This window comes from Panonychus citri, unplaced genomic scaffold (assembly GCF_014898815.1).
Source record: "Panonychus citri isolate SS breed McGregor unplaced genomic scaffold, ASM1489881v1 Contig00101, whole genome shotgun sequence".
Lineage (NCBI taxonomy): Eukaryota > Metazoa > Arthropoda > Arachnida > Trombidiformes > Tetranychidae > Panonychus > Panonychus citri.
The window spans coordinates 408,104-422,711 of NW_026515506.1; the positions used below are offsets into that span (position 1 = coordinate 408,104).

General features: G+C 31.5%; 4 protein-coding genes across 4 annotated transcripts; 2 read left to right on the forward strand and 2 right to left on the reverse strand.

Moving 5' to 3' along the window:
- Nucleotides 1-381: 381 nt before the first annotated feature.
- Nucleotides 382-3,564, forward strand: LOC128388665 (ectonucleotide pyrophosphatase/phosphodiesterase family member 5-like). The gene is made up of 5 exons (XM_053348089.1): nucleotides 382-572; nucleotides 659-806; nucleotides 1,171-1,834; nucleotides 2,099-2,664; nucleotides 3,118-3,564. The coding sequence occupies exons 3-5, from the start codon at nucleotides 1,436-1,438 to the stop codon at nucleotides 3,419-3,421; spliced, it is 1,269 nt and encodes a 422-aa protein (XP_053204064.1). The 5' UTR covers nucleotides 382-572; nucleotides 659-806; nucleotides 1,171-1,435; the 3' UTR covers nucleotides 3,422-3,564.
- A 316-nt stretch (nucleotides 3,565-3,880) lies between these two features.
- Nucleotides 3,881-5,735, reverse strand: LOC128388664 (ribitol-5-phosphate xylosyltransferase 1-like). The gene is made up of 2 exons (XM_053348088.1): nucleotides 5,503-5,735; nucleotides 3,881-5,383 (listed from the first exon to the last, which is right to left on the reverse strand). Exon 2 carries the CDS (start codon nucleotides 5,269-5,271, stop codon nucleotides 3,901-3,903), a length of 1,371 nt encoding a protein of 456 aa, XP_053204063.1. The 5' UTR covers nucleotides 5,272-5,383; nucleotides 5,503-5,735; the 3' UTR covers nucleotides 3,881-3,900.
- Nucleotides 5,736-5,833: 98 nt separating this feature from the next.
- LOC128388642 (tubulin-specific chaperone D-like) lies at nucleotides 5,834-10,493 on the forward strand. The gene is given in 8 exon segments (XM_053348070.1): nucleotides 5,834-6,466; nucleotides 6,558-6,696; nucleotides 6,758-7,349; nucleotides 7,352-8,646; nucleotides 8,714-8,865; nucleotides 8,939-9,125; nucleotides 9,285-9,591; nucleotides 10,091-10,493. Coding segments are annotated over 8 exon segments (3,537 nt in total). The 5' UTR covers nucleotides 5,834-5,912; the 3' UTR covers nucleotides 10,402-10,493.
- Nucleotides 10,494-10,748: 255 nt separating this feature from the next.
- Nucleotides 10,749-12,106, reverse strand: LOC128388643 (growth factor receptor-bound protein 2-like). The gene has a single exon (XM_053348071.1). It carries the CDS (start codon nucleotides 11,446-11,448, stop codon nucleotides 10,801-10,803), a length of 648 nt encoding a protein of 215 aa, XP_053204046.1. The 5' UTR covers nucleotides 11,449-12,106; the 3' UTR covers nucleotides 10,749-10,800.
- Nucleotides 12,107-14,608: the final 2,502 nt, after the last annotated feature.

Genomic DNA, 14,608 nt, shown 5'->3' on the forward strand with positions numbered 1-14,608 from the left:
GCAATGACCTTGACACTTTTTGCCATTCTTTGAGTTTCTCGTTAGACATCAAAAATCAGGTCATTTAGGGTTGACATATCTCTTAATCAAAAAAGTGATCCTTCTTGTGTTCACAATGTGAATAAATCAAATCCTCTAAACAAGATCACTTGATAAATTAATTGTCCGTGTTGACTTACTGATGGTATTATTTGATTCTCAAAGCTGCCGGGTCTCTCCGGTACACTCAGTGTCTCGATGAATCGGATTAAATATAATCATGATCTATTCAATAAGTTTGACTTACACTCGAAGATCAAACAATTAAATGAACCGCCAACAATTTGATCACAATTCAATCTCCACCCATCAACGTTACCTTCGTTTACACCTTGTGATTAAATTAACTAGTGAAATTGATTCACTAATTAGTAATTATTAACCAAGTTTAAAGAATCTGATTCAATAAGAAAGTCATATGGACTCAGAGTTGAGTTTTAAAATTCCAAAAGTTGAATCAATTAAATGACCAAAAAAATTTATTATCGTTAATCAATGAATCGTTTCTCTAAATCAGCTGATCCATCATCAAGGTAACAAATTAATTTCATGATAAAATATGAAAAATATACTAAACTTTTTCTTTATTTTCTCTTAATTTTTTTTCCACTACAATCAGTTAATCAATTCCAGTTCCAATTAAATATCATCTTTCAATGTTTATTTTATGTTACTAAGTTTGAGACTATTTAATCAACAATAATATCAACCTGATATTTGTGATGATAATCAGATGATAATTGGATTTTTAATTCAAAGAGTTTTAGGTGAGTTAATTGTTTGTTCACATTTTGATTCTTTACACAATTTATCTCAAAATAGTGATACCAATCTACCAATCTAATGATTAGTGATACATTCACTGTACGTTGACAATTAGAGATGATCAAAGAAAAAGGTAAAGGAGGAGCTCAGAGGGAACTCATATGATAATGTAAATTGCTTTTCTCTGGAAAATTCAAGGTTTTGGGTGAAAAAGGTGGAGAAGTTGATTGTCAGCGTAGAATACAATTAGTTGATTTCTTTTTAATCACAGAAATTGTTGATAATCTAATTTAATCGCGATCAATATGTTCAACGAATTGTTACTTTAAAAACTGTTCGAATCTTTTTTCTCTCTTCCCTTTTCAGATCCTCTTCTTGATTAATCTTAACCAGTGTCATCATCAAGTCTAATTAATCGTCACAATTACAATTAGTTGGAACGTTATGAATTCATATTCCAAAAAGATATTTTGTTTTTGAAGAAGATGAATTCAATCTGAATCAGGATTATCTAAATCGTGCCTCAAAGGATTAAACTTTTTGTTACTTTTGAAAGATGAACTGCTTCTTAGAAGTGGACTTATAATTGATTTACTAATTGTTAACTGTTCTGTTTCTAATTGTTATAAAAATGAATAACAAAAAGATTTTAATTGCTGTTGGGACTATTGTATGTGCTACAATATTTGTCATTGTTTTGTCAATCTTTTTAACTGGTTCGTATTTTGGTGACCAAGATGAACCTCCAAAGTTAATTGTCATCTCTTTCGATGGGTTTAGAGCTGATTACGTTTCTCCGACCTTAACTCCGACCCTTTGGTCACTCAAACAAACGGGAGTGACCGGTAGGATGTTCCCTCAGTTCATAAGTAAAACTTTTCCCAATCATTTCTCAATAGCCACTGGACTTTACGAGGAATCTCATGGAATCGTTGCCAATAATATGTACGATCCTGAGTTGAATTTAACATTTGACCTCTCCCATAGCACTCAAGTTTGGTGGGACAATGGGTACTCATTACCTCTTTGGGTAAGTTTTCCAACTCATTCCATTGATTATTAATTAAGTTCCACCATTTATTCAATGAACTAAATTCAGATGGAAGCTAAACTTTTCTATTATTAATTATTTCTGTTGATAATCAATTGGAATCAATGATTTTTTCAGGCTCATCAATCTTCATCAAACTTTAATTGTCATTGTTACTATGCTATTTACTACACATCATTTTTGAGTTATTAACGATTAATTGTAATTGTTATTATGTTTTCTTGTTGCTCTTCCAAATTCTAGATTGCAAATCAGAAAAAGAGCAATCGAAAGAGCGGAGCGATCATGTGGCCTGGATGTGGGTTCACCTTTGGTGGTGATCGAGCATTTTACTCAGTTGAATTCAACCGATCAATTGATATGAAGGGTCGAGTTGATATTCTCATGAATTGGTTTACCGATAAAACTAATCCTGCTAATCTTGTTTTCCTTTATATTGAAAATCCCGATGATACTGCTCACAAACATGGACCCTTTGGAAATGAAACTTTGGCCCAGGTTCGAATGGCCGATGAAGCGGTAGCCTATTTATTGGAAAATTTAGATAATCACAATTTAACCTCATCAACCAATATCATCTTGGTTAGTGATCATGGTATGGAAGAGTTTAAATCAACCACTACCGTTAATTTAACCGAATTGGTTCCTGATCAAACTTCATTCCAACAATTTGGTGGATCTCAAGCAATTAGTATTCTACCTAATCCTGGAGTAGAAGATCAAGTTTACCAAATGTTCAATACTCTTGGTAAAACTAATCATTTCAGAGTTTACAAGCGAGATGAGATTCCCGAGGAATATCATTACAGGTAATCAACAATTAACTAATCTCCTGAGTAAACTTTAAATACCCTTAACATGTAATAATCACACAGAATTAGTCTCAATGTTATACATTAATAATTCAATAGTATTTTCCACCATTAATTTACCACGAGAACAGATCGTTTCCCGATTAATAATCAAGTATAAGTAATAATTACTTGTTCTTTAATTGTTATACTATTTTAAATATCCTTTGAAACTGTAATCAAATCGACAGTTTATTGTGTTGATTTAATTATTAATATTTCCCCATTTAGCAATTGACATTAACTGAAAATTGGTCCAGTAAAGTCTAAAGTAATTGAGATTAAAAAGTAAATTGTCACAATTATAATTGAACAACAATTCTCACACACCTTCAACTAAAACAATAAAAGTCGAATTGGTTATGGTAATTGTTATCAAGAATAATTAATTGTTTGCTTTTCCTATTCCAGAGATAATATAAGAATCCAACCAATTCTATTGGAGGCTGAACCAGGCTATGAAATAGCGTTCAGTTCCTGGAAACATCCTGATTCCATGTGGGGTAATCATGGTAATAATAATACTCAACCGGAAATGGAAGCGCTTTTTATTGCCTCAGGCCCTCAATTCAAAGATTCATTCAATTTAAATGGAACCTCATTTTTCAACATTGATCTTTATCCAATTATGGTTGATATACTCAACCTCAATGTTGGTAATTACAAATGCAATGGAACTGATTTAATTACGAGAAATTTACTTGCTGAACTTTAAATTATTAGTAAAATTGTGTAATTGCATTTATTAAACTATTCTTTCATGTATTAGAACAATTGAATTTTAATTCAAATTATAAAAGAAAATTTTTCCTCAATTTAATCAACAATTAACTTTGAGAGAATCTAATTATCCAAGAATATTGAATATCTTTGATAAACTTTTTGTAGAAATTGAAATTTTCTAACTTTTTCTTAATAGAAGAGAGAAAATTTCAAGAATTAATTTAGTGTTTACATGTAAGTTTGATCATAGAAATAATTGATTATAATGATCAAAATTTTCCGATTTTATTCTGTGAACAATTAACGTAACATTGGTTAAGAACTAAATTTATTTCTCACCAATGTTTTGTTTTCTTTTCACTAAGAATCAGGATTGAGATTCTGATCACAACGATTAATTGGTTTGAGAGACAATTATGAGATATCAAAAAAATATATGAAACGATATGAGTTGATTAATTCGCAATGAATTTAATTGTTTAAATTAATTTTGAATTTTGATTGGATAACATGAAAAAAGTGGCTACGAATGTTTGATTTAAATGAATTGTACCAATTGATTAAACGTTTTCGACGAAAAGTTTTATGTTCTAACGATAAACTCATTTCTTTCTCAATTAATGTTGGCAATTCGTGGGTCCAATTGGCGATATATATCACAGGGGCAGAGTGTTTTTTCAATAGACGATAAGCTGAATTGGGATCACAATTTGATTTATGGCCTTTTACATGGTTCAAATTTTCCTCGACAACGGGCAGTGAACCAAAAGCAAAAGCTTCATAGATACGATAACACTCATGATTCATTCCAATGGGACTAAGGGTCAGATCAGATAAACGAAGAGCTTGAAGGTATCGGTCAAGAGTTTCACTTGTCTCATTCGGTTCCCATTCTGATCGACCTTTAATGAAACATGTCCCCTCATCAAGAGATTTCAACACCTCCATCAGTTCACTTCGAGAGGAATTTGGGTAAACGGTACCCAGAAAATTACAAGTATATGGATTTTCGAGTCGTAGGTTGAGTTTAGTTGCATCGGGATTTGGAAAGTTACGATAAGTGGCTACTCCCAAAGGCCATTGGTAAATTTCATTATCATCAATATCTTTCCAATCGTAAACGGTGAATAAAAATTTCAACGGTCCACCATTTGAGGCGAGATATTTTTTAATCCAATGGTTGAAACAAAATTCGTGACCAAGGAGAATCGCGCCAACATTAAATGGCTGAACATCTCTGGATGATGATAAATGATTGAATTTCTCTAACCATTGCTTGGCGAAATCAATTTTTTCCTTTGAACGTCCATTCAGAACAATAATCATATTCTTAGTTCCAGTTGACGATTCTTTCAGAATATTTTCATCGGTGGTAAGAAAATTTTCCAACGATTGTGGTGTAAGTGATGGACCACTACGGAATTTAACCTTAAATTGGTCAAGTTTTTTGAAACCATATTGATAGAATTGACTTTTCTTGCTAATCTTTCCCTTCAAAATATGTTCCCAGAGATAATTTCCAATAGCGGCTTTGGACCAAATTTCGATGACAGTAAATTGATTATTTGAAGATTTTTGTTTCTCTCCATTTGGTTTATTATTATTTTCACCAATAGCATTTGATAATTTGCTTCCATAAACATCATCAACTGGACCCCAATAATTGTAATCAATCATATTACTTGAATCATTATGTTTGATAAGACTAATCAAATTGTGAGCTCGTTCTTCAAGAGGATCAGATGACGATGGTACTTTATAAAGGAATATAAATGCTGTATAAGTTAAAATGAGAACACTAATCACAAAAACAGCGATTGTGTAATCTTTTAACGGAGTCATTGGGGAGCAAAAAGTTGATTGTCTAAATCAATTTGCCTCTAGGAAATTAGACCAAAATGTAATCCAGATGAATCTTCATTTCTTTGCAAATAAAACACAACATAACATTGACCTGTAAAAGAACAAAATACAAAAAAGAGATTAATCCATAATCCATTTACAAAATGTAACATAACTTCATATCAATAACAATTCAATTTAATTCCAATCAACAGTAATTAAATTTCTTACCTAATTTATCAACAATAAAACCCAAAGAGTTAAATTTAAAAATCATCTCTTTGTTGTTGTTGTAAGATGAGAATCATTTACATGGACGAGAATAAAAAAATCACTACAAACGGTAAACTAATCACCTTAACGAATGATAAATTGTTTAAAAGAAAAGAAAAATTTGGCACAATTAGTTAATTAATCAACGAGAAGAAAAATAATTTGTTGAGAAATTGAGAGAAAATGATTTTCTCAAAATCTTCAAATGTTTACATTTCTTTTCGATTAATCGATTTCAACAATTTCGATAATCGAAAAATTTTATTTGTTGTTGATTTTTATTCAATTTAAAATCCTTACACCTTTTAGTTGATTAGAATGACAGTTAATAATTAGTGATTAGTTTTAGTTAACAATTAATTTTAACCATGGATCCTTGTGAAACAGTTTGTTTACTTGAGAGTTTCACTGAATACGAAGAGGTTCAAACGTTAATCGATCAATGTATTTCTTTGGATACTTTGAACTGCTCGGATAAAGATAAACAACCAGCCCGGTTAATTGTTGAATCTATTTTTGAGACATGGGTTAAAATTTTTGACCGTTACCAGGAACAACCTCATCTTATTGATCGTCACATTGGTTCAATATTAACCCAATTAATTGGTCCAATTTACCAACAGGCCAAGAAAAGTGATTCGCCCTCAATTCCTTCAATCTCCTATCATACCTCTTGTAATTTCATTTATCATCTAAGTAAAGTTAGAGGATTTAAAAATTTGGTTCGACATTTTCCTCACTCAGTTACTGATTTAGAAATTGTCATCTACCTGTTAACCCAAGAATCAACTCAAAATCTGGTTACCTGGCGTACACGATATGTTTTATTACTTTGGTTATCACTTTTGGTCACTTTACCTTTTGATTTTAAGAAATTTGATTCAACCGAAACGGATAATCAACAAAAGCCACTCATCGAAAGGTAAACTTAATTTTTACGTTGGAACAATTGATCAAATGATCTTTTATTAGAATTATTTTCAAATTTTCCTTCATTGTTTGTTAATCCACAGATTATATGACTTGATTAAAGTTAATCTAATTGTTGGAGACACACCGAGAATCGCAGCCGCTGTTGCCTGTGCTCGCTTCCTAACAAGGCCTGAAGTATCAAAGATTTACCTTGAAGGTCACATTGATTGGTGTCTAAACGTTAGTAATTTAATTTATTCTATACGAAACTAACAATTAACTCTTTTTTTCACTCGTAAAGGTTATCGATGAAGTTTTCAATGATCCAATGCATCTTAATAATAGAATCGGTGTTCTCACTTCGTTGGCTTATATTTTCAAGTTTGGTAAACGTGAAGATATCTCACCTTTTGCTAATAAAGTTCTGATGAAGATAATTGATCACAATATACTATCACAATCCAAGCATCTTTTGGTTAAAATAATGGTGAAAATAGCCCAAAGAGTTGGTCTTAGTTTGCTTCGGATTAAAATTGCTTCCTGGAGATACTCAAGAGGCCGTCGTTCAATACTGGACAGTTTAAGACAAACAGATTCAAAATCAGGAACCAATTCCGGTGATGAGAATACTTCAACCACTGAAGATGATGACGACAATTATCATGTTCCCGATGAAATTGAAGATATTATAAGTGTACTTTTAGACGGTTTAAGATTTAATAGTAATCTTGTTCGTTGGTCAGCAGCTAAAGGTATTGGTCGGATTACAAGTCGATTACCTCGTCTCATGGCCGGAGAAGTTGTTTCAAGTGTTCGTGAGCTACTTGATTCACCTGAAAACGATGGCTCTTGGCACGGTGGTTGTTTAGCTTTAGCCGAACTTGCCAGGCGTGGTTAATATTACCCGATCAATTGTCGCAAGTTCTTCCTCAGATAATTAAAGCTTCCGTTTATGAGGAATCCCGAGGAAACTTTTCCGTCGGTGAAACAGTTCGTGATGCTGCTTGTTACGCATTTTGGGCCTTTGCACGAGCTTATGACGCTGAAATATTACGACCTTTTCTCGATGGGATAACCTCAACTCTATTAGTAGTTTCTGTCTTTGATCGGGAGATTAGATGTCGACGAGCAGCTTCAGCAGCCTACCAAGAGACCGTCGGTCGATTAGGATCTCATAATGTTCCCCATGGAATTGAAATATTAACCACAGTTGACAATCAAGCGGTTGGCAGAACTCGAAGAGCATTTCTTGAACTAAGTGTTTTCGTCGCACAATTTAACAACCATCTACAACCATTAATTTACCATTTACTTGATGCAAAAATTAACCATTGGGACCAAGAAATCAGATGTCTCAGTGCCGAAGCGCTGGCAAGCTTAATCAAATTGGCACCTAACGAATTGATAAATGATTTAATCATTCCAACAATTTTATATAAAACCACAAGCTCTGATTTAGCTACGAAACATGGATCGATAATAGCACTTGCATGGGCTATACATTCAATGAACCAAATGAACATTAATTGTCCAAATCAAATTCTGGAAGGTATTGAACGAATATCAACTGAGATTAAATCGTCACTTGGATTCAAAGGAGTTAAAGGTGAACTTTTCCGTTCGGCGATTTGTCTTCTAATCGAGAAAGTCTCTCTCTCGTGTCTACCAATCGACAAACAATTTATTCTCAACTGTTGGATTGACATTCTAAAAGATTGTGTCTTCCATACTAATGAGACAATCAGGAGTAAAGCGATAACGGGATTTGTGGCTTTATATGATAACTATTTCATTGGTCAACCGGAGATTGGACAAATTTGGACTAAACATTTACTCGAAAATTGTGTAACTAATCTTGAACATGTTCGATGTGGATCATTGGAAGCTCTTGGATGTTTACCAGTTTCAATCATTTCCATTGAGATGATAAAAATTATCTTCGATACAATTTTAACTTCTCTTAATTCAATAACACCCGATGAAAGTATTTGGTTTCAATGGAAAGTTTCAGCAGTTAATTGTTATACTTCACTTTTATTACAAATGGATAATTTAACAATCTCAAGTTTAAATAGTCTAGTTAATCAAATTATCGACCACAATTTAAACGTGGCAATTGAAGATTATACAACAAGCAGTAAAGGAGATGTCGGTGAACCAGTTCGCATTTCAGCAATTAACTCAATTAGGGTAAAACTTTTAACCCTCGAAAATACTTACTGACAATTAATTTGTTCTATTCTTTTTTTTCTTTCAGAAAATAGTCTTGCACCTCCATGGATTATCTTGTGAACTATTAAACTACGACTTAATCAATCGAATAATCAATCAATTACTAATCCATTGTGTTTCCCATCACAATGAGATGCGTTTGGTTGCCGGTGAAAATTTTTTCCAAATTGTTCATGGGTAAGATGAACTTACAGAACTTGGATAAATTGATTTACTAATTATATTTTTCTTTCTTCCAATTGTTTGACAGGATTGGTAAACATTTCCATTTAGATGATTTAATCACCATGTTACCCTGTAAAGATGAAATATCCACCATTCATTTTAGAGATGAATCTAATTTTAATATTTGGTTTCCGATTCTAACAATTGAAAGATATTCATATAACCTTTGGAAAGGTTTGGTTATGAGTACCGGAGGAAATCCCAGTTCAATTGTAAGCCAAATTAGACAATATTAATTTACTAATCAAGTAAATTAACTTGTTAACAATGAGTTACAGTCTCATAATCATTTCCTTTTTAAGTTAATTTTGTTTCTCTCTCTCTCTCTCCAACTAACTTTGATTATTTTGTTATTTTCATTTATTGTTAAGGTTAAAACTTCAATGGCCGCTCTTCTAAATCAACTTAAATCAATCAAATCAACTGATAAGGATAAATTTAACCAAATTATTGACATTTTTATAAATGTTTACCAAGATAATTTAACAGTGGAAAGAATGTGTTTACAATTGATAAATACTCTTAATTCCATGGTGATTTCTGGAGTATTTAATGATTTAGAAGAGTCAAAAATTAACATTCTAATTGATAAAAGTTGGTCGATTGCGAAAATAACAGCGATTCCTAAGAAAAAAGTGGCAACCGTTCAACTTTTATGTAACTGTTTACGTTTTAAAGGTAACAATTTAAAATTAATTAACATGAAAACATCAGTTAGTTTGTTTCTCCTAAATAAACAATGGGAAAAATTTTTATTTATATTTATGTAATATATGGATGATGGAGGTTGATAAGGTGGAGGAATATTGCTAAAAGAAAAGTAGTATTGGAAGAGTGGAGTGGAGTGGGTGATGGTGGTGGTGGTGGATAAGAGGGAGACTGGGCCAATCTTTTTCACTCCCTGGTGTATTGGTACAATTTCACCGTTATCGTTGTATTTGAATGTGATAATTGTCATTGAGAGAAAGGTGAGAAAAGGTTATGTGTTTGCTGGACAATAGGGTCAGTTTTTTAAAAGGGAAATTGGAGAATCACTTAAGTCTTGAATCTTTTTTTTTTCTTTTTTTTTCTTGTTACAAAATATCGTTTTGTTTGTTTGTTTGTTTGTTGATCATTTGATGTAGACTTCTAATTGTGATTGGTTAATTGTTCTTGTTATTGTCTTTTCTTTTTCCAGGTTTACGCAAGAAATGTTTGAATATTTTATGCATCTTTCTATGTACCAAATATCCTTTTGTACGGACCAACACGGCAGACGAATTGTATACAGCGTTAATGATTTATGAGGACATTTTTCAAGATAATCTGGTTGGTGTTAACAATGAAGATAAAATGGATCATAATGAAGATGGTGATGAGAAAAACGATGCTGAAGATGAAACTAAACAGGAACAAGCTCTTAGACTTTTGACGGAAACTGATTGGAACAAAGAAAGAAGCATTTTAATACCAATCAAGGATAAATTGAAGAGCCTTTTGAGCTTGTGATTGGTTTGGATGATGGATCTCAATCTTTGTTTACGTGTGTAAATGAATGAATAATCAGTTAGTTTGTAATAGAAACGAAATGAAACAATTGATTAATTCGTGTTTTTGTCCAGTGCGTTAATTGTGGAGAGAAATTGAGAAAGAGAGATTGAATTTTTGTAAAGAGGAGAGAGAGAGAGAGAGTGGATATTAGTGATGGAAAATGAAAATAAAGGTGAATAAGGGGAAAAACAAATGAAATTAAGCAAGTTAATTGTTACGATTTAGGGTGGAAAGGTAGAAAATGCAAAGAGAACATTAAATTAGACGTAGAAATGGAAAAACAGAGGAGGGGAAGATGTTGAAGGTCGTTTTCTCTCTTATTTTCTTTTATTTTCTTCTCATTCTGGTTCAGGGTTTTCATGACATTTGTTGATAAGGTTCAACATAAGTAGCAGGAAAATATCCTTTTCGTCCTTCAATTTCACCTTCCCACCAATTTTGATCTGAATTATCGGTAACCGTGATAACATCACCTCTCTTGAAACCAAGCTCACCATTTTCTTGTGGTGTAAAGTCATACATGGCTTGTACTAGTATCTCATCAGATGGTATTTGTATATCTCTTAGTTTAATATCTTGGGATCGGGAGACTGAGGCAGATCGATGATATTCAATCAATTCATTAAGTGAATTAAATTTAACCACCCAGAGGAAAAATTTACCCTGAGTATCACGAAGAACTTTAAAATGTTGAACATAATCACCACACTTTACCGAAAGAGAGAAATCACTTGGTGAACTTTCACTGACCCTTATGAGAAAAGCTCCTTCATGTTGGGTGATTAACAATCTTTCTGCATCAGCACGAGAAATTCTACCATGATACCAATCGTGAGGTTTCATTTGAATATAATTACTAGGAATTAGGCCTTCTCGACCCTCCAATTCAGCTCGGTACCAATTAACATCATCCTCCATGTTTAATATTTTTAGAGTATCAAATTTACGGAAACTTAATTCATCTTCAGCTGTAGCATTGAAATCATGCTTAGCAATGGCTTCCATGATTAACACAATTGAAAGAGAGAGATAATAAGACAGAGAATAGAAAACAAGAAAAAAAAGAAACAATTAGATAAAAAAAAGACAAAGAGATAGATAGAGAAAGAGAAACAGAAACAGAGAAAGAAAGATAGATAGAGAGAGAGAGAGAGAGAGTAAAGATAGAGAAAGATAAAAAAGATGTTAGAGAAACTAGAAGAAGAAGAAGAAGAAGAGAACACTTTTTGTTTTGGTTTTTTGTTCTTCTCTTTTTTAGTGGAGAAAACAGTTGAAAGAAAATCAATCACAATTTAAATGGTTTTAATTACTAAAACGTATGTTTAGTAGAACAAAGTTGATTAATTGAGAGAATAAATTAATAAAAATGATCGAAATTAAAGAAGAAAAAAAGAAAATACAAAATAAACAAAACACTTAAATAATGAATTTCATCCAGAATAGTGACTCTTTCATACGACTGTCAGTTCATCAATGAAAGAGATTTCATTCTTTCTCCCTAGAGGTCATTTTAATCATCGCATTTATTTTCTACTGGAAGAAATTGTTTATCTTCAATTAATCACAATTAAAAATCTATAATCAATCAATTGATTAACTACAGACGATGAAAGATCAACTCTTTCTCCCATTAACAAATCAACAACACACAACAACAGAAAAGGAAAACATTTACTATTTTCATGAGAAAATTATGATTCTTCTCAATCAATTTAATTCTTTTAGATTTTTTTTTCATTCTTTTTCTATTAATAATCAACCCTCTCTCTCTCTTTGTGTCAACTGATTAACAGCCTAATTTCCAAGTGAATTGTAAGATTGTTCAACTAATCCCCAAACAGATTAAACTAATCATCAATTAACTTGGTTAACAAAAAATTTTCTCCAATCAAATGATCAATTTTTTTTCTTTGTTCTATCAGGGGATCGATCAAATTTCGCGCTCTGTTGCCATGGAGACATTTATGTAACATTTTAAAGAGAAAATGAAAAAGTGCTGCCATCTCGTGAATAGAAAATAACTACTTTTATTGTTGAGAAAATTTTTTCAATTTCGATTAATTATTAGTTCGTAATTATTTTCTATTACAATTAATTTTTAAGATATTAACTTAATCATTATGATCGAACTTTATTTTCTCATAATTATTATTATCATCCAACTAGTGGAATGTGAATAATAATGATTGATTATCTGCTTCTTGTCTGAATTTATGTCAATTAGTAAACTTTACAATTGCAGTTGATTAATATTTGTGTTAAAGTTAATTAATAGATAGAAATTAATTGTTTCATTTGCTTCAATCAACATTAGGAAACAAGTAGAAGAAATCAATAAAAAGTCAATAATTAAATTGAAAGTCACTTACAAGGTCCGATAATTTATTTATATGGTGAAGCAATTTATTGATCAATTATTGGGTTGAATGAATAATAATAAGCTAATCATAATTAGTTAGGAAACCAATTAACTTGACAATATTATCATTAATATTGATTTACCAATGAATTAAATGTAAACTGTTGATTTAGACATATACAAATGAGCATATAACTAATTTAAGTATATAAATGATAATAATTTGACTTAATTAGGCTAATCACTTTTAATTGACCATGTAAACGTCTAATCAAATTGGGGTTAACAATGAATTACAGTTAATTGTATTGATACATTTACCCAATTACATAAACAATAAGAAAACAGTTTATGTCTAATTAACTAAACTAATCATTATTTTTAATAATTATATTGCTCTTAAGATTGATTAACCCATTGAAAAGCAAAAGAAACAGTAATAAAAACAATTAACCAGCAATTTATTGATTGTAATTTTATTCCAATACAATAACATTCATAATAAAACAAGAGAGTAAAAATAATTTGATTGAAGATCAATTTGTTTATTAATTTGATTACAATTATTGTTATGTGACAATTAAGCTCACAAAACAAAACTAATGGTACAAAATTTAAAATGGTTCATTGATTGAACTAAATTACAATTGATTGTTGATGGGAAAAAAATAAACAAGGGATTAGATTGTGTTAATTAGTTCAAGTCGTTTAGTTAATTACACCAAACACACCTGAAACTTTGCTCACCTTATTTTAATTATTTCTGAGGTTGAGACAAAGTCCGAGGCACGTTCAACATAACTGGACGCGACTTTTTCGGGATCAATATTTAGATTAAAACAAGAAAAAAAAAATCTAATACTTATCACATCTCAAGATGTAAATATTAAAATACAATGGACACAGTGGTCAATCAGATGACCATCAGTACCTGAAGATAATGATGATAATGATGATGAAGATGATGATGTTATAAATGGTTCAAGCACACCTGAAACTTTGCTCACCTTCACATATAAATGTATTTAATTACAGAGGTACAGAGAGACAATAGTTCAGGCGGGTATGAGGACCATTTATTAGTCAATCATTGTCACTTGAATGGTCAGTTTAACGTTAAAGTGTCACAAAATAATGAATAATGCCCAGAGAGAGAGAGAGATGAAAATCCAAATTGATTATATTCCATCGAGGGTCAGTGGTCATCGTTGGTTGAATAGGTGAGAGTTTCAATCTCACTGAACACACCTGAAACTTTGCTCACCTAAATGAGTGACCTTTGCATATCTAAGGTTGAGACAAAGTTCCGGGCACGTTCAGCGAAATAATCGGAACTTTTTCCAGTCCTTTTCACAAGATTAAGTTAATCACATGAACAAAAGACATTGAGACATGGATTAAGTTTTATTATCATTGAAACTGGAGAGAAAAAAAAAATCAAAAAGATTAACAACTTACCTGTTTTATTAGCATTATTATTATCATTCATTGATTAAGATTAGTACCTTAATAAACCAGTTTGAGATTTGATTTGAAATTGAAACTGAAATTCAACAGAATCAGCGTATCATCATCATAATCATAATCACCATCATCATCACCATCAAGGTATCCATGGTGTTAATTGTTGTTAGATTATCATTTCCATAAAACTGATACAGTTGAATCAATCATATGGACACAATAAAAGACTCACACACACCCAATGAGTTCGTGATTACACCAAACACACCTGAAACTTTGCTCACCTTATTAAAATTCATTTTTCTGAGGCTGAGACAAAGTCTCGGGCACGTTCAACATAAT

Excerpts from the sequence above, each read along its gene's own strand:
- LOC128388664 (XM_053348088.1), bottom strand. The coding sequence starts at position 5,271 with ATGACTCCGTTAAAAGATTACACAATCGCTGTTTTTGTGATTAGTGTT.
- LOC128388665 (XM_053348089.1), top strand. The coding sequence starts at position 1,436 with ATGAATAACAAAAAGATTTTAATTGCTGTTGGGACTATTGTATGTGCT. Across the intron at positions 1,835-2,098 it reads GGTACTCATTACCTCTTTGG|ATTGCAAATCAGAAAAAGAG; the intron begins GTAAGTTTTCCA and ends TCCAAATTCTAG. Across the intron at positions 2,665-3,117 it reads CCCGAGGAATATCATTACAG|AGATAATATAAGAATCCAAC; the intron begins GTAATCAACAAT and ends TTCCTATTCCAG.
- LOC128388643 (XM_053348071.1), bottom strand. The coding sequence starts at position 11,448 with ATGGAAGCCATTGCTAAGCATGATTTCAATGCTACAGCTGAAGATGAA.